This window comes from Choloepus didactylus, chromosome 2, assembly GCF_015220235.1.
Source record: "Choloepus didactylus isolate mChoDid1 chromosome 2, mChoDid1.pri, whole genome shotgun sequence".
NCBI lineage: Eukaryota > Metazoa > Chordata > Mammalia > Pilosa > Megalonychidae > Choloepus > Choloepus didactylus.
In genome coordinates this window covers 15972892-15996370 of record NC_051308.1, presented here as the reverse complement: position 1 = coordinate 15996370, position 23479 = coordinate 15972892, and the positions used below count along the sequence as shown (strand labels likewise).

Sequence of the window (23479 nt, the reverse complement as noted above, 5' to 3'; positions counted from 1 at the left end):
CGGCAGAACTGAGTAAGTACCCAAAGTCGGCTTCCCGGTTATTCCGATGCCTTTTAAACTACATCATGACACAAAAGTACCTACTATGCTTTGTTTCTACTAACTATTAGAGAACTGGCATCTTTTTAGAAATGATAGATGGTGATGGAGGGATACATTTACAAAAGTAACTTTTGCTTAAGAATATATTTATGTTCTCTGCTTTCTACCATTCAAGAGAGGAGTTCCATGGTTATAACTAAGAAGCTGATTTTGGGGAAAGAAGCATGTTAAAAATAAAATTTCAAGAAATTTCATCAAAAGAATAATTTCTGTTTTGGGGATGTCATTTTATAGACCAGGGAAAAGAAAAATATTTAAAATACAGTTTTTCAACATGGCATGCTGAAGTATTTAGGGATGCAATATCATGACATCTATAATTTACTTCGAAATGGCCTGGCAAAAAAATTTAGATGAAGCAAATATGGCTCAAATGTTAAAAATTGTTGACACAGGTTGTAGGTATATGGGTATTCACAGTGTTACTATTTTCTGTAAGTTTGAGATTCTTTGTAAGTTTTTTAAAAAACACAATTAAATGGTTCTGACAATACTCCCAATAGGCAAATCAGAAGCAAAATATCTTCCCCTATCAAATTCCCAGAATTTTCAGCACCAAGAATTTTTAGCATTAAAAGGAAAAATTATTTATGTATGTAGTCTTAACAACTTGAAGTGTGTGTGTGTGTGTGTGTGTGCGTGTACATATATATATATATAAGCACCATAATCTTAGAGTAATTTACTACCTACATCCTGAAAATAGTGCTTTTACTCTAAGTTTCACTCTGCCTTTTCTCTCTGATATGCTCATTCTGATCTAGAGACAACTTGAAAGGAAGGTGTGGAAGAGATACCAAAATGTATTAACTTTCTTAATGTTATTTAAGGAGGGTCAAACAGGCTTAACTTACTTCTTTCCATAATTCAGTCTTCACTGCATGAATAAAAAATATTAAGCAATTTTGCTTCTCAAAATGAATTTCCTTCTTAACAACCTTCAAGTAATTTTAAAAGTTGGGAAAATACACGGCTTCCAAAATGTCTATCATGCCAAATTAAGCATTTTATAATATTAACATTTTAGTAATATTCAATAAAGTATTATTTCCACTCCTTCTTCCATCACTTGCCAACCTACCCTAAATCCTTGAATGGTGTTTAAAAAACTAAAAGGAAAAAAAGAAGATAAACAAAGGAAAAAGGCTGTTTAATTTTAGCTTTAAGTGTACTGGTATCTCAGGAGGTATCAAATATTCAGAATAGACCATCCACTGCCTAAATATTTTATCCTGAAACCCAGAAAAAAAAACAGTATTTTGTTTAAACATTTAACTGCCAAAGTTTCTCTTTTCTCAATCCCAAAGAGCTACATAAATTCAGATAAAAGAATTATGAACTTAATACGTGATTAACACCTCTCACTTTGATAACATTATAAGAAGTAAAAATTGAGCACTTAATGTGTCAAGTGCTATGCATTACTTAATCTTTAAAACAATCCTGAGGTAGGTACCTGATACAGGTGATCCCCATAGCACACTTTGACAAATACTGGTAGAGTAGATAAAAGCACAGACTTGGATTCAAAGTGTCTGGGACTCAAATCTCAGCTCTGCCACACTTAATGTGGATTTTGGTATGTTACTTAAACTCTCTAACAGCCTGTTTCCTTCTCTGTAAAATGGGGGTGTTAATTTTTACCTTAGAAGAGTAATAAAAGGATTAAATGTGATAGTACTTTAAAAAAGGCACATGGTATGCACACAATAAAACCAAAAGCTGATTTACAGCAATCACTCAATAATGTTTTCAGAGCACTATTTTCCCCCAATATTCTCAGAGTTGTTCTTGTTTTATCCATTAACTAAAATATGTGAAGAGACTATTTCCCTAGTTGAGAATCTATCAAATCACACTTTAGAAAGAACATTCCCAACTCAACTATCTTAATAACGATTGCAGCAGATTTACTGGCTTAAAATACTATAATACAAATTACACAATAAATGTGAAATATGATTTTAAATTCTTACGGTCTTATTTTCTTTCCCATTGTTATCCGTTGTAAACACTAGTTGTTTATTAATTTCATCCATACTAATTAATGATCGTGTTTTGATAAAGTGTTGAAAAGAGACAGCCTCCACATATTCCTGCAGTCCTGAAAAACCAACCAAGAAAATTACTAAAATCAATCACTTTAAGAACATCATAATAAAGCTTCAAACTTATTATCACTCAGCCCAACAAAGGTTTAATGGATGCCTGTTGTAATACCAGCACTATATTAGATACTCAGAATACAAATAATCACCTGGAGGGTAGAAGGTGGGAACTAGCACTGAAAAATAGCAAACATTTCTGTGACTGAACTTTATCACCAGCTCTAATATAAATATGCTCATTTTCTTCTTTCTATTCATGAGTAATTAGTCTTGAAAATCTTCTCTCTTTCCTACAGAGAAATGTCCAAGAATTTTAGAAAGAAATTTTAAAATAGTTTAAAAATTCTAAGAATTTAAGAAAGGGCCATTCCATAAATTTTGATAGGCTTTGATAAATAGAAACTATACATCAGATTATCTTTTATTTCCTTCAGCAGCAAAGTAGAACAATGATTAAACCAAATAAAATTAAAGATCATTGGATCTTTCTTAAATTTTAACAGGTAAAATCACTCACAGTTCAAAATGGATCTAAGATGAAGGATAACTTTCCACTTTCATTGTTTCAGTTTTTTTTTAAGCTAAATAATACAGTTTGTACCAGTGTTGTCTACTGAAATGGTATTAATGATCTTGAATCCCCAAAACATTGTAAACATGTCAACTACTAGATGTAAATAAATTGAGAAAAACATGTTTCTGTAACCAATGATACCCAGACATTTCTGGGAGGATATATGGGTTGGCATGATTCCTGACAGAGACACTCCCTTGATAAGAGTATTGTGGACCAGATTTCTGAGGCATAAAAACCCAGTGCAGATGCCTCTTCAGTGAACCATCAGGGAAGGCAGACTGACACCAGGTGGCCCTGACTCCGGTTCCACTGCCTGTGTTTGTGCTTCAAGGCTTGCTGTTGTCCTCCTGGCACCACGACCAGCACCTCCAGCCAATGGCTTAGGACTCTCCGCTGAGGCCGCTTTGACTCCTGAGACCTCTTGTTAAGGGTACCCATTTGCCTTGTTGGCCCTTGGGCTGATGGACTTTAGAGATTCTAATATCCTCCATCTTTAAATGTGTTGCATGCCCTTGACCTGGTTAATGCATAATGAATTTGCTGGGAACTTGCAAGCAGGACAACTAGATGTAAATTCTAAAAACTCCACACTGAATTGAAAGTAAATTTTGGTAAAAGTCTAAATAATACTATAAATAGTTTTTCAAGTGGTTTAAATTCTATAGCCACAATTTTCAATATTTTATTACGCCTTAATCAGTAAGGGATACAGAGAAAAGGTATTTCTTAAAATAATTATATCATTATTGTCAGGTTAAGAAACAGCCTTAGTCTTCTTTTAGAAGGCTTTGCTGGAAAAACAGGAAGAAGAGAAAAGAATTTCTGATTATAGAAAAAAAACTCAGAAATTAACTTAGTAGAATCATGAGTATTTAAGTTGTCCCTCTAATACTCTGTCATAAAAAGTGCTGCTATTTACACAATCTCTCAATGGCTGATATTAAAAATGAGGTTTGGCAGCAACAGGGCTGTGGAAGCTGAGAGCTGTGCTTCAGCACATCAGACATCACGCAAAGGTCAAGAATACAAAGGGGCATGGATTATCTGGTTTTGATAGTGATAAGAGGAAACAACTGAATGAAAATATCCTGACTCATTTTTAACAGCAGCAAATGATGTTAAAATACAGGTCAGAAAATAGGTGCCTTCAGCACACAGAAAAAGACAGTTGACGGAACAGAAAAATTTCTTTAATAAACCATACTATGTTAAGAAATAATATTAACAAGATTGAGTTTAATAAAACAAATAACATCTTTTACATTTACAATTAAAAATATGTTAGTAAATTTTTAATTTTATGGATAGCATATTCATAAAATTTTAAAAAGGATAAAATGGTAAACAGTGAACACTATTCTGCTCATCCCTGTGGCCCTGTCATACAGTTCACTTCCCCAAAGACAGTCTGTGTTTCTCATTTCCTTCCAGAGATACTTCATGCATACAAAAACAAATATAGAGACATCAAAGAGCAAAATGTTAAGGATCAACAATCACACTTCTATATATACCCTAATGTGGTTAGCTTCTTATGAATAGGATTTGGACTAAACAATTTGGTTAAGTGCACAAGATTTATGTATAAGGATGTTCATCATCACAACCACTAAATCAAAATACAGGAAAAACTTCAAAGGCCAACAATATTTGTGTCACCTACTAATTTATTGACTCTCAGCCCCATTAACTCAGAAAATGTAGGTAGACCCTCAAAACGTTTATCCTTCACCAGTTGGTATGATGTTAAATTTTATTAGTAGAGTACGCTGGAAGGACAGTGCAGAAGGAAGGAGCTTCTCTTCCTGTTCCACTATGCCCCTCTTAGCAGCCTCGTAAGCATGGGACAACCAGCAGCTCAAGGTGGTCAGCAGCATATGAAAATCTCTCTGGGGGTAGCTTCCCTTGCACCGCAGAGAACAGCTTCCCAGGGAGTCACTCCCTTGGGTGGGAAGTTACGTGGCATGGCACCTTCCCAAAGAGATCCATCAGCACAACACCTCAGCGAACTTCTTTGCCATCTAGTGAACCATGTCCACACCTCTCCAATGCGGTCTGGAATTCAAAACGGGAGGTGGGGTAGTGGGTCATGGGTAGGGGGGATCTTCCAGATTTGTTCCTTCTTGGATGCTCTGGCTCAGCTCTAGAGGTAGTGGCTGCTCCCTCTATCTGAATTCCTGTACTCATCAGAGTTCTCTTTTCCTCTAATTAGGTAATTCTTTAGATATAAAGCTAATAATTTTTTGTATAAAATTTTCCCGTACAAATTACTGTGTGGTCTATCTCCCGTTTGGACCCTGACTGATAAAACAAGGAATTAGGAAACTAAAATCAGTTATTATTTTTCCTTCACATCTAATACATAGGGGAGGTATTCTATCTTCTGGGCCAGTCACTCTACAGACAGTCCAATTCCAGCAAGAAGCTTAACATGAATTATCCCTTCAAGATGCTGGGTGTTCCGCTTTATGGTCTCTACTGTACCCTTACTGGCAATATGTAAACATGCTCAGATCTCTCCATCCATCGCCCCTATCGTTTCCTCCACCTACTGCCCCATCTCCTTCCGTCCCCTTCAGAGCTAAATTTCTTTGTTCAGTCTTAATTTTTGTAGTATATGGCATCTTTGAACACTTCCTCCTTCTTTAAACATGTTTCCCCTTGGTTCCTCTGATTGCATCATCTCCTGCTTTCCCTTCAACCTCTCTTAGGTTTTCTCAAGCTCATCTACACTTGGCTTCAATTAACCCTGCCATCCCTCAAATTTATATCTCTGGCTTACAGATACATTCAAATGCTTACTTGACATCCCCATCAGAAGAATGTCAAAATCGGACATCTCAAAATCAATACATCCAACAATGAACTTAAAATCTTCCTCCCAAACCTGGTCATCTTCCAGCGTTTCCTAACTTAGTGGATGATCCTAACATTCATTCACTTGCTAAGTGTTCTAGTTTGCTGATGCTGCGGAATGCAAGACACCAGAGATGGATTGGCTTTTATAAAAAGGGGGTTTATTTGGCTACACAGCAACAGTCTTAAGGCCATAAAGTGTCCAAGCAATCAGGTACCTTCACTGGAGGATGGCCAATGGCGTCCAGAAAACCTCTGTTAGCTTGGAAGGCATGTAGCTGGCGTCTGCTCCAAAGTTCTGGTTTCAAAATGGCTTTCTCCCAGGACGTTCCTCTCTAGCAAGCTTGCTCCTCTTCAAAACGTCACTCCCAGCTGCACTCAGTTTCCTCTCCTTGAGCCAGCTCATTTATATGGCTCCACTGATCAAGGCCCACCCCGAATGGGTGGGGCCATGCCTCCACAGAAATATCCCATCAGTTATCGTCCACAGTTGGGTAGGGCGAATCTCCATGCAAACAACCTAATCCAAACGTTCCAACTTAATCCCCATTATTATGTCTGCCCCACAAGATTGCATCAAAGAATACGGCTTTTTCTGGGGGACATAATACAGTCAAACCGGCACACTAAGTCAGAAACCTGGCAAACACCCTTGATACTTCCCTCTCCTTTGTTTAACATATCCCACAGAGGAATGTAGACCTGGCATCGTGGGATGGAGAACATCTTCTTGACCAAAAGGGGGATGTGAAAGGAAATGAAATAAGCTTCAGTGGCAGAGAGATTCCAAAAGGAGCCGAGAGGTCACTCTGGTGGGCACTCTTACACACACTTTAGACAACCCTTTTTAGGTTCTAAAGAATTGGGGTAGCTGGTGGTGGATACCTGAAACTATCAAACTACAACCCAGACCCCATGAATCTCGAAGACAGTTGTATAAAAATGTAGCTTATGAGGGGTGACAATGGGATTGGGAAAGCCATAAGGACCACACTCCACTTTGTCTAGTTTATGGATGGATGAGTAGAAAAATAGGGGAAGGAAACAAACAGACAAAGGTACCCAGTGTTCTTTTTTACTTCAATTGCTCTTTTTCACTCTAATTATTATTCTTGTTATTCTTGTGTGTGTGCTAATGAAGGTGTCAGGGATTGATTTGGGTGATGAATGTACAACTATGTAATGGTACTGTGAACAATCGAAAGTACGATTTGTTTTGTATGACTGCGTGGTATATGAATATATCTCAATAAAATGAAGATTAAAAAAAAAAAAAAAAAAAAGACATAATGCTGAGCAAAATAAGCCAGGCACAAAAAGAGAGATATTGTATGTTACCACTAATGTGAATTCTGTGAAAAATGCACAATGTTTTATACTGTAGAATGTAGGGGACCTAGAGATACCAATTAGTGGAGGGGGAATGATAATCTAATAAAAACAGATTATGATTATGAAAAAAAAAAAAAAAAAAAAAATGAACCAATCTATTTTCCATGGCAATATTGTGAAAAGTTGGAATGACATACCTGGTGAGGCAGAATGATTTACAGAATTCACATAACTTAAACTTCGATATGATGCAAAACTCTTCTAATCTCTCCTACACTTTCTGTACTTCAACTACACCTCTACCCTTTTCAGTTCCTCATCCATAACATGCCCTCTCTTGCTTGAGAAGTTTTGCATGTTATTATTCCTTTGGCCTCCCTTCTATACTCTCTTCATTCCTTCACCTAATTAACTTCTACTAACCCTTTAGAATTCAATGAACCATCACTTCATGAAACAATCATCTCTGATTGCACCCCATTCTAAGTCAAACCCCCTGTTACAGGTTCTCATAATACCATAGGAAGTAGGAAAATGCCCATGTGAAAAGATAAAAAATACATTACGGAAATAAAAATTATAAAACAACATATACACTATGATTATAATTTTATTAAAACAGCAGAAAATAGAGAAAACCTACTATTTAAAAGAAAACAACATCAAGAAGATTGCAACCACTTCAGCTTTCTAAGCAAGGTGGCACAGTTCATTCAAGAGGGAACAAAAATTGCTATACTGTGCTCTTTTGTTTACAGACATCAATGGAGAAATATCATTTCTTAAAAATTTTATACTGTTCAGGGAAAAACGGAAATTTCAGTTTTCCCAGGTCCTTTATGATAGAATAGAGTACCAATACTGATGCCCTTTTATTTAAGAAGTACTTTAAGGCATTTTGGGACAGCCCAGGATAGAAACAGAGCTAAGTTTAGGGTAGGGACTATATTTAGCCCTGCATAATAAAAGAGAAATAATTTTAAATTTCAAAGTTCACCACTTGGAGAAGAAAAAGTGAGGGGGGAGGGGGAGGAAGAGAGTGAAAAGGCAAACTAATATTTTTAAAACTACTCCTGATTCTGAATGAACTTAATTTAATAAAGATATTAACTACATGAGAACATATGGTAAAAAACCATTCTTTTGTCAATGGAAAAAAAATTTGTCTGACTTTATTTTTGTAAAGAGATTTTTTTATGCATGTGAGTCAATTTAAAGCACATGGAGTGGTTTTAATAAACATATTTCAAACAATGATTTGTAGTTAGTGAAATCAACTAAGTACAACCAACTACCAGGCTTGAATATCAATTGTAAATCAAAAGTTCTAGACATCATGATCTCTACATTACTTTTTGAACCCAGAATGTTATGAACTATTTTTCCTATTGAAATATCAAAAAAAATCCATCTTCCTGAAGCTAAATTATATGGCAGAGATGCTGTTTGCTTCTGCAACAAGGCACTACTGAATAATTTAAAAGTTAATAGTATCTTGTTGCTAAAATATTTGAAATCTTATAAACAACTGCATATGAAATAATATTAAATTCACCAAATGAAAATAAGATTCTGCAATACAAAAGTTTATGCCTTTCCCACCTTTACCTGCTTCATTACATTCAATTCCACATTAAAACATATTTGTCTTTCTGACTTTTTTCCACTAAACCCCAGTTCAGCTTTTCTCCATGCTTTGTTTAACCATATTCACTAGTCTTTCAAACATACTATACACTTCTATGCCTCCAGGTCATTCTGTGCTCATGAAAGGAAGCCCTCTCTCCCATCTTTTTTGTTTTTACATATAAAAAAAGTTTAAATGCTTTGATACACCCTAATCAAAGCAGCAATCATTTCTTTATTTCTACCACTTAATACTTGAACTTCAAAATTTTCAATAGGCTTTGTATTACAGCTGTTTACCTATTTTGTACCACAGGGCAAGGACCATGCCTTTACAGCTTTACTCCACCCCTCCCCTATTCCCAAAGATACTCATATATAAAAGGTACTCAAATGTTTAATTGCTTCCAATAATCTCTCCCTGTTCCTCCTCACTAGTTTTATGAAACTATAAGAACTTTGAAAAAAAATTTTAAAAATTGGTGTTCAGAACTATCTAATTATGCTTAATTTATAATACCTTGGATTTTTAAGTCCATTAACAAACAAATATTCTTACAAAATTAGAGTACAAAATGAAGTTCAGGATTAGAGGTCTTATATTTATCTATCTTATATTTTATAGGGGGAAAAAGAGACTATGAAACAAGAGCCCTCAAAAAAGTTTATCTGTGGTGCCAATCTATAAAATGTGGGTCACTATGAGACATTAAATTTTCAAGTGTATCTAAAGTCATTAGTTAAGTTCTTTGGGATGTGTTTGGCTCAAGTTATTTCAGAAATGAGAGGGTCATTTCTGTTCCATAGAAATTAGGCTTCATGCTATACCACAGAGAAAGTTCAAGGACATCTGATCCCAAACACTGAAAAGCATTTTTGGTCACATGTAGTTAAAAGGATGTTTAAACAAGTTATGTTTCAACTTGATGAAAAGGACATCCGCTATTTTCAGTGACTAATTCCCAAGGTGAAAAATTCCAACTTAATGCCATATTCTATCAAACAATGCCTTCCCCTTCTGTTTTCGCTTTGGATGAAATCCAAATAAAATTATTTACAGAATCAGCTGCCAGTAAGAGAGAAGTCTGTAGGCTGCTTTTATGTAATTTATTATTTTTCTCCTTGTTCCCCTATTAGAACATATACAGGGAAAACCAACTAAAGGCTTCTGATCATTTTTACCTATTTTTTATTTAAGCAATAAATACCCAATCCAATTGTCTATTAAATACCATATACAAAAAGACTAGGAGGCAGCTGCTTTTCTTCCAAAATTTTATCCATATTGAATAGAACTGTACCCCTAAAATATATCAGAGGAGCCAAGTAACTGCCTCCTGGTACACTGTTACTGATAGTGAGTCACTGAAACAGTAAGAAAGTATTCTTGGCTAAAATTAATCTGTGATGTCCTGGAATTTGTAACATACCATAATTAAAATAATGTGGCTCTTACTCCAATGAACTTCTCTCCTGAGTTAAGACAAATTATTTAGGAATGCATTCTGAATATGACATTTAATGAACTTTTGTTTATATTACCAAATGATGGTAATATAAAATGTCCACAACAGGCAAATCTGCAGAGACAGAAAGTAGATTAATGGTTGCAAGAGATGGGGGGAAGGGGGTTTAAGGTGAAAAGGGGAGTGATTGTTAATACACGGGCTTTCAGGAGGGTTGTTGAAAACATTCTAAAATTGATTGTGGTGATGGCTGCATAACTGTGAATACACTAAAACCATCAAATTGTACAATTTAAATGGATGAACTGAATGGTATGGGAATTATACCTAAATAAAGCTGTTATATTTTTAAAAAAAACCATATACAAAGATAAACAGACAAGACAGATTTCATTATAAACTTGAATTTCACATGACTTAACTTTTACTCAATTTTTTAAAGCATTAAAGGTTTTTAATGCTTTAAATAAATAAATAAATAATTGTTTACTGTATGCCCCAGCAATTTCACTGCTAGGTATATACTCAAGTTTAACTGAAAACTTAAGTCCACACAGAAAATTGAAAATTAATGTTCATAGTAGCATTATTCATAATATTTAAAAAGTAGAAAGAATCTAAATGTCCATCAACTGACAAGTGGAAAAATGAAATGCGGTATAATCCACATTTTATTCATCCATAAAAATGAAGTATTGACACATGCTACAACACAGATGAAACCTTGAAAACATCATGCTAAGTGAAAAAAAAAAACACAAATAAAAGGTCACATATTGTATGATTCTATTTATATGAGATATCTAGAATACTAAAACCCATAGAGACAGAAAGTAGTTAAGTGGTTGCCAGTTGCGGGGGAAGAGGGATTGAGCAACAGCCACTAACGGGTATAGGGTTTCTTTTTCAGTGATGAAAATGTTCTGGAATAAAGATAATGGTGAGAGTTGCACAACCTTGTGAGTATACAAAAAACCAGTGAACTGCACAATTTTAAAATGTTAATTTTATGGCACGTGAATTATATCTTAATTTAAAAATTGTATTTGTAACGATTTGAAACAGTACCACTTGCATTTTTACACAGGTTATCTTCACCAGATCACTGAAATCAGATCTACCTTTGATTCCTGGGCCACTCTGTTAAAAATCTATCCTCAAATACATGAAATGTAAAAACAACAAAAAACATGAGATGTACATCATAAATGTATCTATTAAGCATTAGCTTTGTAAGTAAGTGCAATTATATTAACAATGGTAAAACTTTAATGCAATTCAACTAATTTGGATTTTGTCTGAGGACTTTTACTTTAGCACTGAAGAGAATACTTTGAGCAAATCAGCACTACTGAGTTTTTTCCAAAACGAAAATCAATTTTAGAACTTAGAATACTATTTAGAGATTAATTCTGCTGAATTGCAGAAGGGAATAAATATTTGTTAACTGTTATGTGCCAAATAAAATAAGAAATGCTTTCCATAAACCTATTTCATTACATTTTTTAAAACAATTCCATAAGGTAGCTATTACAGTATCCATTCTAAAACTGAGAAAGCCAAAATTAAAAAAGGTTTTATGTTTTGTTCCAAGGTTACAAAGTGAAGGGAATATTTAAGCAAACATGTAAGCCCAGATCTGTGCGACGGCAAAACCTCTTTCTGCTACACCTCATTCAATAAATCTTATCTGTTAAAAACAGATCTTTTAAACCCACCAGAGGTGATTCTTCTAATACCAAAGGATCGCATTCTGTCCCTATGTAGCTTAATCCCTCCAGGAATCCCTTAAACAACCCTTGTCAGTACTTTTAAGTTCCTTGTCCCTTGGGATGACATTCGAAATATTAACAGGGTTATAAATTATTACATTAATCAATATAAGCCCAAATTTTAAAATATTTTATTTTATTCTCTTAATACAGTAGACTACATTTATAATAAAACAGCTTACCATGGTATAGCATAAATCATTCATAAAATCCTTCTGATAATTCTCGAATCATTTCTTGATTTCTAAATGCTGTTGGAACAGCTTTTATTTGATTTGGCTGTCTCTGGCCAAATGATGCCCTTATCTGAGTCATGATTTGATGTGGGGACCAATTATCAAACTTTTCCCATGACATACCCCATTGAAATGATAGTCATAAGGTGACTGGGGATCCTGCTGATGTGGGGGATTCACAAGGCTGCCCCCAATCCCAGTTGCCAATTTCCCCCACCATTCCTCAAATCTCTGTTCCTCTGGCCATCCTCTCTTTCCAACAACGGGAGATGAGGGAGGTTGGAAGAGAAAAGGAAACAGCCACTCCCCTCTCCATTAGGGGCTGTTTCAAATAAAGCGAAGTTCCCCGTACTCACCCAAAAGACATTCAATTTGAACTAGAGGGAATATGCTCTCTGTGAAATATCTGTTTATATTCCTCGCCTCAGGTAGCCTCTCCAGATACTATCTGCTTCTCTTCTGGACAGGGTTTTCTTTTGGAGGTTTACAGATCAGGTCCACAGCTCAGGTGCACAACACAAGCTTCCCACCTCACCCTACCTCTGGACTTTTGAACTCAAAAGCCAACATACCAGCACACTCCACCCCCCACCCCCCAAAAAAAGGTAACATCTGCAGCTTCCCTGTCCCTAGCTTCAGTGCACAAACCAAAATGCATATTTGGAATCTGTGATAAACCAATTGTGCTAAAATTTACATTACTAATTAATTTTACTTATCACAGTTAATAGTAGACAATATCGAGCATAACCCTAACCATAAATTAATCTAACGTTCTATCTCATTCATTTCTATTTCTATTCAGAAAAGATCACATTTATTGTCCAGGTAAACTAAAATGCTCTTAGTGAGTGAGAAGTTCCTCCACTGTCTACCACCATACTACCTTCCTCCCACCTGAGAAGAAGGGACCCTCCTCTCCTATAAGGCTTGTCAATCTAACTAAGCTCTCAATCCCATCCATCCTGTCTTGTTTCCTCAGGTATTCTATTCCATCAAATATTCTTTTTCTGTATCTTCAACTTCCTTCCCATTAGTCAAGGTTCCACAGGCCCCAGTCTTCCGCTTTCTTCTCACTCTACACTCGCCTTGAATAATCTTATCTGTGTTTATAACTTCAACTACAATTTATAAGTTGATGACTCTAAGGCTGTAACTTCAGATTAGACTTGCACCCTGAGCTCTCCAGACCCATATATCCAACTGCCTTCCCTATAATTTCCAATTAATCACATCCAAAACCCATCCATCTTTCTGTTTTCTTCTCAACAAATGATACTCACCGAGGTGGACAGAAAAAAAAAAAGAAAAACAAAACACAAATCTCCTGAAAACATGCCCTTCCCTCTCCATCCCCACTGCTAATGCCACATTAGGCCCTATTCATTTCACATCCAGAATGACCACTAGAATCTCCTTACCTCCCTGCCCCTATAAAATGACAATGGCATAATGGAAAGCACAGACTTGAAATAAAGATGTTACAGGTTCAAAAGCCAATTTAGGAGACATTTGAAGAAGCCATTGAAACCAGAAGCCATTAATTACATATTTCCTTATGTAATTAATAAATATACCGGGGCAGATATTTTCAGAATATGAAAATATCCTTTATTCTTCAAACTTTCACCCTCTAATTTTAGCATCCATGAATGGATTGTGCTGACAATTTTTACAGTGGTATTTGACAAATGTCATTTTCTATTTAACTCTACATTTATTCCTTCTACATTTATCAGCTGGAATTCGGATTTTGAGAATTTAGTACCAAAAAACGTAAAATATCTCATTAGCAACTTTTATAATGATTACATGTTGAAATGATAATTTTAGGACATATTGGGTTAAATAAAATATATCACTAATTTTTTTTAAAAAGCCAATTTAGTCCCTTATTAGCTGTGTAAAATTACTAAGGTAATTTTACTAATTTTTCTGCACTTTATTTCCTCATTTGTAAAGTACAGACATTTACCTATGCTGCAAAATTTATACAGACTAATATGTCAGTTTCTAATATGAGTCCTTAGTAACTATTTGATGAATTAAATTGAGGTGAGAATAATTAAAATAAGAATGCCTGGCATTAATTTCTGTTAAACAATATTTTTTTTAACTTTTTAAAAGAAGTTCCTTTTTTGTTTTGTTTTGTTTTTTAGTGTATTAGCTCACAACTGAGAGAGGCCACTGTTCTTCCAACATGTTAACCTGGATGATTCTAAGATACTTTTTAGTTAGCTAAGAAGTAATAGTGAACTATATTAATGGAAGACTATTGTTTATCCTATTAAAGCATAACAAAATAAAATGGAGTTTGTCAAGCAATGAGGGCTGCTTTAACTGGTGCAGTATTTCCAAAACTGAATAAGAAGCCATCTCTTCTTTTTATAAGAATCCTTATTAAGACTTGTAGAGCCTACATTCTAGTGGGAGAAAAGTATTCTTTCCCATATTCCCTATTTAGTCCAATCCTTATCAACTGATAGACCTCAAAAAAATAACCTTCTGCAAGAGGATTTCAGGAAAGTACTAGGAATGTCCAAATATACAAAAGAGAAACTGCGCTAAACAATCTTCATATACTTGGGCAATCTAAAGTAGTGTGTACCACACATTTATTTATACAGAATGTCCACAAACTGAATTTTCATAACCCAGAGAATACCTATAGAGATTTTTCTCAAGGTCGTACTATTCACCACAGAAGTTTGCAATATGAAACTATACCTATTAAATTGTGGTTAAAATAGCCATAAAAAATGTTTACTGAATCATACAATATTTAAATGCATATTTAAACTATTTCTACTTTACTTACATATATAGGCAAAATTAAAGGAAGGATAAGAGTCTTTAACCAGATATAGGATCCATAATCTTCAATAAAATGCCTTTGGCCTTGGAGAAAAGTTACACTATATAGCACCAGACACTAGCGATCAGAAAGCAAATGTCGTCTAGCAGAAAATATTATCAGAGTAGATAAAATGAGTCAGATTACAGTTCCAACACCATCATCAAGCTCATTTACAAAATAGTCAAGTATGTCCTCTAACCACTCTTTCAGCTGTAAATGATTTTCAAGTTAGGCAACTAGATGCTTTCAAACAAACTAAATATCTATTCAGAAAACTTTTAAACGCGCACATACCTGGATTTTCCACTAACCCTAAAAAGACAACAAATTACCATTTTGGGCAAAGAAAAATTAACTATTATCACACCCATTTCATTTTCCTCCTTGACCAGGTTTCCCACTCTTGCAGTTAGATGTGGCTACGCTACCGGCCAATAATAAAGTGTGGGCAGAAGTATGATCTATGCCACTTCCAGGGCTGGTCCACAATATGCCAGTTGGGTATGGATACCTTAGTTGATCTTGGAAACCATGTGCTGATAATAGCAGAGCCCCCTAAATGACTAAATGAGACAGAGCAAGGGCATGTGCACACACTCTAATCACCACTGCAAAACTGTACTTTAAGTGAGAAAGAAACAATTTTTATTTCATCAAGTCACTGAGATTTCATGGTTCATTCATCTGCTTTGCAGTTAGCTTTCCCTTAACTAACCAACATCTCGGGTACTTCTCTTCTAATCTCACTCATAAACAGATAAATTCAATTTCTCAACTATTTCTTTCCTGTTGCTAAATTCTTCCTACTATTACTCCAAATGCTTACAAATCTTTATATCCTAGTTCATTTTTTCAGTGAGTCTTCTCAGCTTTACCTATATGCTGAATCTGTATCAAATTTCTCTGTACTAGCCTAATGATATAATAAGCTTTAGAACTTCCCTAAAAATTAACACTGATTTTATTCCTACCATTATGTCTAAGTAATAACCTCTGGAAATATGTCTTCTTTTGGAAGGAACTAAAAGCAGTAAAATAAAAACTTGTAAAAGCCAATCTTCGGATAAATGATGTGGCTGAATAAAAAAGAAATGCCCTTTTAAAATACTTCTGTTCTTAATACAACAACCATTTACTGAGCACCTATTAAGTGTCTGAGATGCAGAAATGAAAGGAAAAAAGAATCCTTATAAAGACTTGTAGAGCCTACATTCTAGTGGGAGAAAAATATTCTGAAGAAATATAATATATAAGGAAATTAGTATGTTAGAAGGTATTAAGTATTATGAAAAAATAAAGCAGAGCAAGGGCAACAATCTATGCTGGGTTTATAAGGAAAACCTTAATACAGTATATTTTAAAAGAATTCTAAAGGAAGTAGTGGAGTTTAAGCAAGAGCCTTTACTAGGGGTTAGGTTCTAAAGTCAAAAGGTAAATTAAATTCTTATGGCAAGAATCCAATGGTACATAATGGCTCTACCATTTACTAGTTTATGACCTTGGGCAAGTTGTTTAACCTCTCTAAGTCCCAATTTCCCCACTTGTGAAGTGGTAATTATAATATCCATGACATAGGGATACTGCAAAGATCAAATGAGGTCATGAATATAAATAAAAGTAGCCTAAAAAATATCTCCAACTTGCACAAAACACCAACTTCAACCCATCTTTTATATCTTGCATAAAAGTATTAAAATATTATTTAGATCTGGATTTAGTTTTGTACAACAAAATGTCTAAAAAAAAAGATGATTTTTATCATTAACACAGTGATAAAAACTAAAAAAAAAAAATGTTTTTTTTCTTTGAGATGGAGGACTGCAGAATCCTACTACTCTTCCCCAACTATTAATTTTTCAAGGAAAAAAAAAAAAAAAACCCATGATAGGACACAAAGTCTTTTTTTTTTCTTCTAAGTGACTCATTTTAAATAACTGCATTCCCTTGTTCAACCATTCCTTGGGACAATCTGTAATCTATACTGATAAGAAATCTGCAGAAAACAGACCAAACTTTTGGTTGTTGTTCAATTATTAGTAGCCTACTCAATGTCTGCACTCACACCAAGTATCCATAAAGGAAATGCTCTGCGTGCCATTAGCACTATTCTTAATGAGGAAAAGCACAGAACTCCTTTAGTTCAATGCCAGAATTCTTTTATCTTCAAGTCAAAAGAACAACTATTTGGAGTAACACCAAAACAAGCACTTAACAATTATAAGCAGCATGCTATTCATAAGCATCATATTGTTAATGTTTCTCTAATTATAAATAACCTTATTTTATCAAATAAAATATCTGTCAGCAAAATTTTAAGTCCCAGAAACCTCTTAATTTGAAGGCTTTATCCCCTCACTTTATAAAAATAATCTTTACTTATTTTAAAGACTTCTGTGGAGGAAAGTGAGAGTTGTTAAAATTCACAAATAATAAACAGAGACCTAACATAGATTATGATGCCTGTAATAATCTTTAATGTCATAATCTTTAATGACACAGTGAAGTGGGAAAATCTGAAAAAAGATTACTCCCATTTTATTAATGTCTTATCTAAACTCTCTCCAAGAAAGCAGAGCTTCCTTCCTGATTTAAGGAACACTTCCCTAGCTCCTTCCCCTAACCCCTCCCCATTTCTGTTTTGTTCTTTAAGCCAACACAACTTTCTAGGTTTCTTTTGGTATCATTATCTATATGCCCCCCCCCCCCCCCAACAAAAAACTCTTTCCTTACTCTCATGAACTAAGGGCTTACCAAATAGAGCTACTGGGCCAACTACAGCAAATCTACTATGTCCCACCAGACATCTGGGGAACTTTTAAATTGACAGGATTATTAGGGTCTAAGCATGAACTAATAAGGAACTGAGAAGTTTAATCTAAACATGAAAAATATGGCATCACTTATCAAAGACGGAGCACCAATATGGTGAGGAAAATACAAGTTTTAAGTACAGATTGAAGTCAAAAATGAAAACTATTGTGGTCATCTTTTATTATATTGCATTGCCATGAATTTTTGCAAGATAGGTTTACTATGTGACATGATGGAAATATCATAAAAATTATGGAAGTTACTCAAATTCATGCCTTTAATTATCCAAGTTGATAGGATACTCGGAAGAATTTGCAGAATGAGGTTTTTGTTTCCTTTAATGAAGTAAGACATTCAGACTGTACTGCTTCATCAGATCAAGAGCTTCTAGAAACTAAGAAACCCAACTTGCTCCTCAACCCCAACCCTCCTGCCCAGTGTGTCTCAAAATTATTCATGCATACCTATTTCTATATGACTGAAACATTTTCCTGCTATAGATCCGTCTATCTGTGGTTACGACTACTACACCAGCTACAGGGGAAGGAGTAGTAGCTGTTAATTCACTGAATCCCCTTATGGCAGTGTAATGTGCATATACAGGCAATCGATAAATACCAACACTTCTGAGCTATATCTCTAAGAAGATCGACAACATACCTGTGGCCTGGCAATGTCACTTCCGGATTCCAGCCAACCCTGAGAACTGACAGAGATAAGTGTGCTGAATGTCTTAGCTTACCTCCTCCCCACTCCACCTCCACAGGAAGAGGCATATAAAAATATCAAGAGATCAAACAGAACAAGGCAGAAGTTGCCACTAACATTATCTGACTTGCCAACCAAACAGGAATGATAACAGTACCTAAGAGAAATCTCACTGAGGAGTTTTGACAGAGGGTATCATTCATATGAATGGCATGGCTCTTTTCACTAAACATGACGTACATTTTCACCACAGAAACTGCCATGAAGAAAAGTATTATTGACATGATCTCCTGACAAAAAGAACTGCTCTGGAAAAAGGAGCTAAGGACTCAACACTAATATTTCTTTTTTTAAAAAGCCAGTTATAATTTATATAAAGAAAGGTACATAAATTTTAAGTGTACAGCTCAATGAATGTTTACATGTGTACACCCATGTAAGCCCATGCAGATAAAAAATATAAAGTATTTCTGTCACCCCAGAAAGTTCCCTCATGCCCCTTCCCAGCCAATAACCCCGGCCCCCAACCTTCACCCCCAGACAACTAACCACCATCTTGCCTTTTATCTCCCTAGGTTAGTTTTGCCTGTTCTTAAACTTTACATAAATGGAATTATACTTATTTTGTCCAACATAATATATATGAGGTTCATACTGTTGCTGTGTCTGTTTTTTTAATTGCTGTCTAGTATTCCATTGCACAGCTATACCACAATTTTTTATCCATTCTACTATTGATGGACATTTGAGTCATTTTTTAGTTTTAGGATAGTATGACCATAGCTGCTATGAGCTTTTTGGCAGATGTTTTTTAGTGGACACAAGCCTCACTTCTCTTGGGTATATGCCTAGAAGTGGAAATGCTAGATCACAGAGTATGCACATGGTTAGCTGAAGTAGAGACTGCCAAACAGTATTTTAAAGTGGTATTGTCAGTCTCTATAATTAGCCATGTTGGAGGATGTGAACAGTATCTCACTGTGGTTTTACTTTGTTTTACTCTACTGACTAATGATGCTGAGCACCTTTTCATATGCTTATTGGCCATTTGGATATCTTTTTTCTGTGACATTTTAAAAAGATTTTTGTCCACTTTTTAAATTGAGTTATTTGTCTTCTTGTTGATTTGTAGTAGGTTCTTTATAAATTCTGGCTATGAGTTCTTTATCCAATAATGTATTTAAGTGTATTCTTTCAAATTTCAGCTTGCCTATTCACTGTCTTAATGTTTTTTGATGAACAGAATTTCTTAATTTTAATGAAATTCAATTATCAACTTTTTCTTTAACAGTTAACATTTTTTCGTGTGTCCTTTTAAAGGTTTTCCTACCACAAGATCATAAAAATATTGTGCTATGTTTTCCTCTAGAGGCTTGGTTGTTTTAGCTTTCACCTGGATCTTCTTGCAACCAGTATCTCTGACCTTCTTTCCCAACCTGTCATATTTGTTTTATCTGAGATTGTGCCATTTGACAAACTGAATTCATTACATCATTTTTATTACATGTGCTATTACTTAAATGCCAAAAACCCCTAATATGAAATAAAAAATTATGATGATAGGAATGTTATCTCCTATGGGAATATGCTATAAAGACTCCTCACAGAACTATCTGAGTTATCAATTCAGTGTCCATTAACACATCTCCAGCTTTAACTGATAGATGTAGGTAATTTCTCTTACTGATATTAAAAGATATTTCAACACACTACAGTTTGGCATTTCTGAGAAACAAGAACACTTCTGAAATTATAAATGTTTGGACAAAAATTGGACAAACACATATTGAGCAGATACCAAATGAACTCATTGTTTCCCACTGTTGAACTTACCTGAGCTCAGTGGTATCAGTTATTTGACAGAAATGAACACAGAACTTTCACATATTTCCACAAGTATGAATTAAGCTTTAACTTTGTCTTTCTGCAAATCTTAGGATATTTCTGAACTACATGTTCTCTCTCCTGTCAGTGGAGCTCCATTAAGAAAAGGATGAAAAGGAAAGAATCAAGCACTTTAGACATTTATTCAGCTAATATGACAATGAGTAATGCTCACCAAGATACAATACTCCCTGACCTTTTTAAATGAATATATAAAACCCATTATTATCCTAAAACTTCCAGATATGAAGTCACACTATGAGAGGTTTGGGTCCATTTGGCTTAAATAATACATCCTCTTTCATGAACCTACAGAAACTGAAACTTGGAGCCATCAGTGAGATAAACCAGTAGTTAAAATAAGATGTCCCCTGTCTGAACACACCCTATGCAACACTCAAGAACAAAGTTCATTCTGTTAAGTCTGTTTTCTCAATTGCTTTACTAAAACTGTTCAGTAGCTATTATGGGACACTGTTACAAAAATAAAGTCAATTGAATAATTTTTAGACTACCTTCATATTACCACTAACAGCTAACAGACTACATGTTATTTCACCAGGTGTCAATTAAAATTCACATAATTGACACATAAATCATTACCAGCAAAGCAAACCTATACTTACCTGTAGTAATGGCTCGATGAAACTGATGCATGTCTTCTCCTGATAGCTCTTGCGCTACCTGCAGTATCTTTTGTCTGACACCATCCAACTTAATTTCTGACTCAGTCAATATTTCTTCCATCTCAGGAGCACTATAATTAAGACACCATTAGAACACCATCAGTCAGATACTAAGATAATTAAATTCTGAAATAATCTAAATACCAATTAGCACAGGTCTAAATAAATATGTGTATTTGGATATTCTAACTCAAAACTACAATTATATTTATTAAGGAAATGGGAAAATACTGAAATTGGTGTAACATACTGTTATTTGAAAAATGTATACAAAATTGTATGTTTAAGATCACAACCCTGACAAAAATGTGTGCATAAAAATATGACATCTAGGGACTTCTGCTTTCAGTCAGGAATCATGGACTATATTTATCCTCCTGCCTTAAACAGCTAAAAAGAAATAGAAAACACAATGGTTTACAAACACTGGACAACAGAAAACATAATGCAATACCTGAGAGAGGGGGGAAAAATGACATGAGCCCTAGGATTGCCCCATCTTACTGTCTGGAGAGAGTATCCAAGTTGCAGTGCAGGGACAGGGAACCTAGATAAGAGCCCAGGAGTCTCCGTGAGTAGAGATGGAGTTGGGAGTTCACAGAGGTCAAGATGGTTAAAATATGTCCGGCAGAGTAACAAAGAAAAAGCTGCACAGAGAGAGCTCCCAAGAGCTGCAGAGATCATGTCTTCAGCTCAGTCCTCATCAGTGCAGGCATGTGAGGAAACTACCCAAGGCTGGGGAAAGAAATCCACCCAAAGCAAGCAGGCAAAACAATTCCCATAGCACACATAGGGCCAGGAATAGTTGGTGTTCCATCAGCTAGAGTGGAAAAACCTTGTAAAAACATGAGGTATCGGGAAGAATAACCAGAAGAGTACTGCTGCAGTGAGGAAGGGGGAACGAGAAGGCAGAACCACCCAAAACTAAAAATGGTTCTGGTCCCATCTAACAAACTTCTAAAGCATATCTCAAAAAGGTCAGTTTCCAAGTACCGTAATTGAGTCCCAGGACAAAGATCAAAAATATTTTTTTAAAAACACAGTTAACATCCAGCACTCAACAAGGTAAAAATCTAAATGTTTAGCATCCAATCAAAAATTACCTGGAAGAAAAAATTGGAAGACGTACACTACCTAACTTCAAGATTTATTATAAAGCTACAGTAATCAAGACAGTCTGGTATTGGTGTCAGGATACAAAAATAAACCAGCAGAACGGAATAAAGTCCAGGAATAGACCCAGGCATGTATAGATCCCCAATTTTTGCAGAACTGAGACTATAAGTAAAATTGTTGTAACTATTTCCATATGCTCAAGAACAAAGAAGAAAACATAAACACGTTAAAGATAGACATGGAAAATATAAAAGACCCAAATGCATCTTCTAGACAGGAAGTTTAACTGCAGTGAGACAAAAATACAATGGCATGAATAATAGCATATTAAACAATGCAAAAGAAAAAATTAGTGGTATAGCTATAAAAATGAAAATAAAATAAAACCAAAATGAAACAGAGAGGGAAAAAAGGATTTTAAAAAAACAACAACAGAGCATCAGTGAACCGTGGAACAACCTGAAGCAGCCTAATTTTCATGTAATTGAAATACTCAAAAGAAAGGAGAAGGGACAGAAGAAAAACTGAAGAAATAATGGCTGAAAATATGCCAAATTTCATAAATATTATGAACATGCAGACCCAAGAAGTTCAATAAATCCCAAGCACAAGAAACATAAATAAATAAACTACACCAAAGCTCCTCATAATCAAGTTCTTTAAAACCAGAGATTTAAAAAAAAAAAAAAAAAAATCTTAAAAATAGCCAGAGGGACAATGTGAGACATGACTCCCAGGGAAGAGCCTGGACCCGGAATCGTGGGATTGAGAAAATCTTCCTGAACAAAAGGAGGAAGAAAAATGAAACAAAATAAAGTTTCAGTGGCTGAGAGATTTCAAATGGAGGCCAGAGGTCACCGTGGAGGTATTCTTATGCACTATATAGATATCCCTTTTTAGTGTATTGCAATAGCTAGAAGGAGATACCTGAAACTGTCAAACTGCAACCCAGTAGCCTTGATTCTGGAAGACAACTATATAACTATGTAGGTTTTCACAATCATTGTGTGTGTGACTGTGAAAACGTTGTGGTTCCCACTCCCTTTATCCAGTATATGGACAGATGAGTAGAAAAATGGAGACAAAATTAAATGAAAAATATAGGGGCAATGGGGATTGAATATTTAGGCATTCTTTTATACTTTTAATTCTTTTTTTTTTTAAGACTAAGAAAATGTTCAAAAATTGTGGTGATGAATGCACAACTATATGAAGATACTGTGAACAACTGATTGTAACTGTGCTTGATTGTATACTATGTGACTATATCTCAATAAAAAAAATAGCTGTGGGGGCGGGGCAGGATAGACACAGAGAGAAGATAAGATGATAGACTTCTCTG

At 35.0% G+C, this 23479-nt stretch overlaps 1 protein-coding gene across 1 annotated transcript in view; it reads right to left on the bottom strand.

Moving 5' to 3' along the window:
- Positions 1–23479, bottom strand: part of TSNAX (translin associated factor X) — a 37429-nt gene that overhangs the window by 3305 nt on the left and 10645 nt on the right. Inside the window, exons 4-5 of the mRNA XM_037820917.1 lie at positions 20962–21092; positions 2079–2206 (exon numbers count right to left, since the gene is read on the bottom strand). Of these exons, the coding sequence (XP_037676845.1) occupies positions 2079–2206; positions 20962–21092 (259 nt within the window). The remainder of the gene's footprint in view (positions 1–2078; positions 2207–20961; positions 21093–23479) is intronic.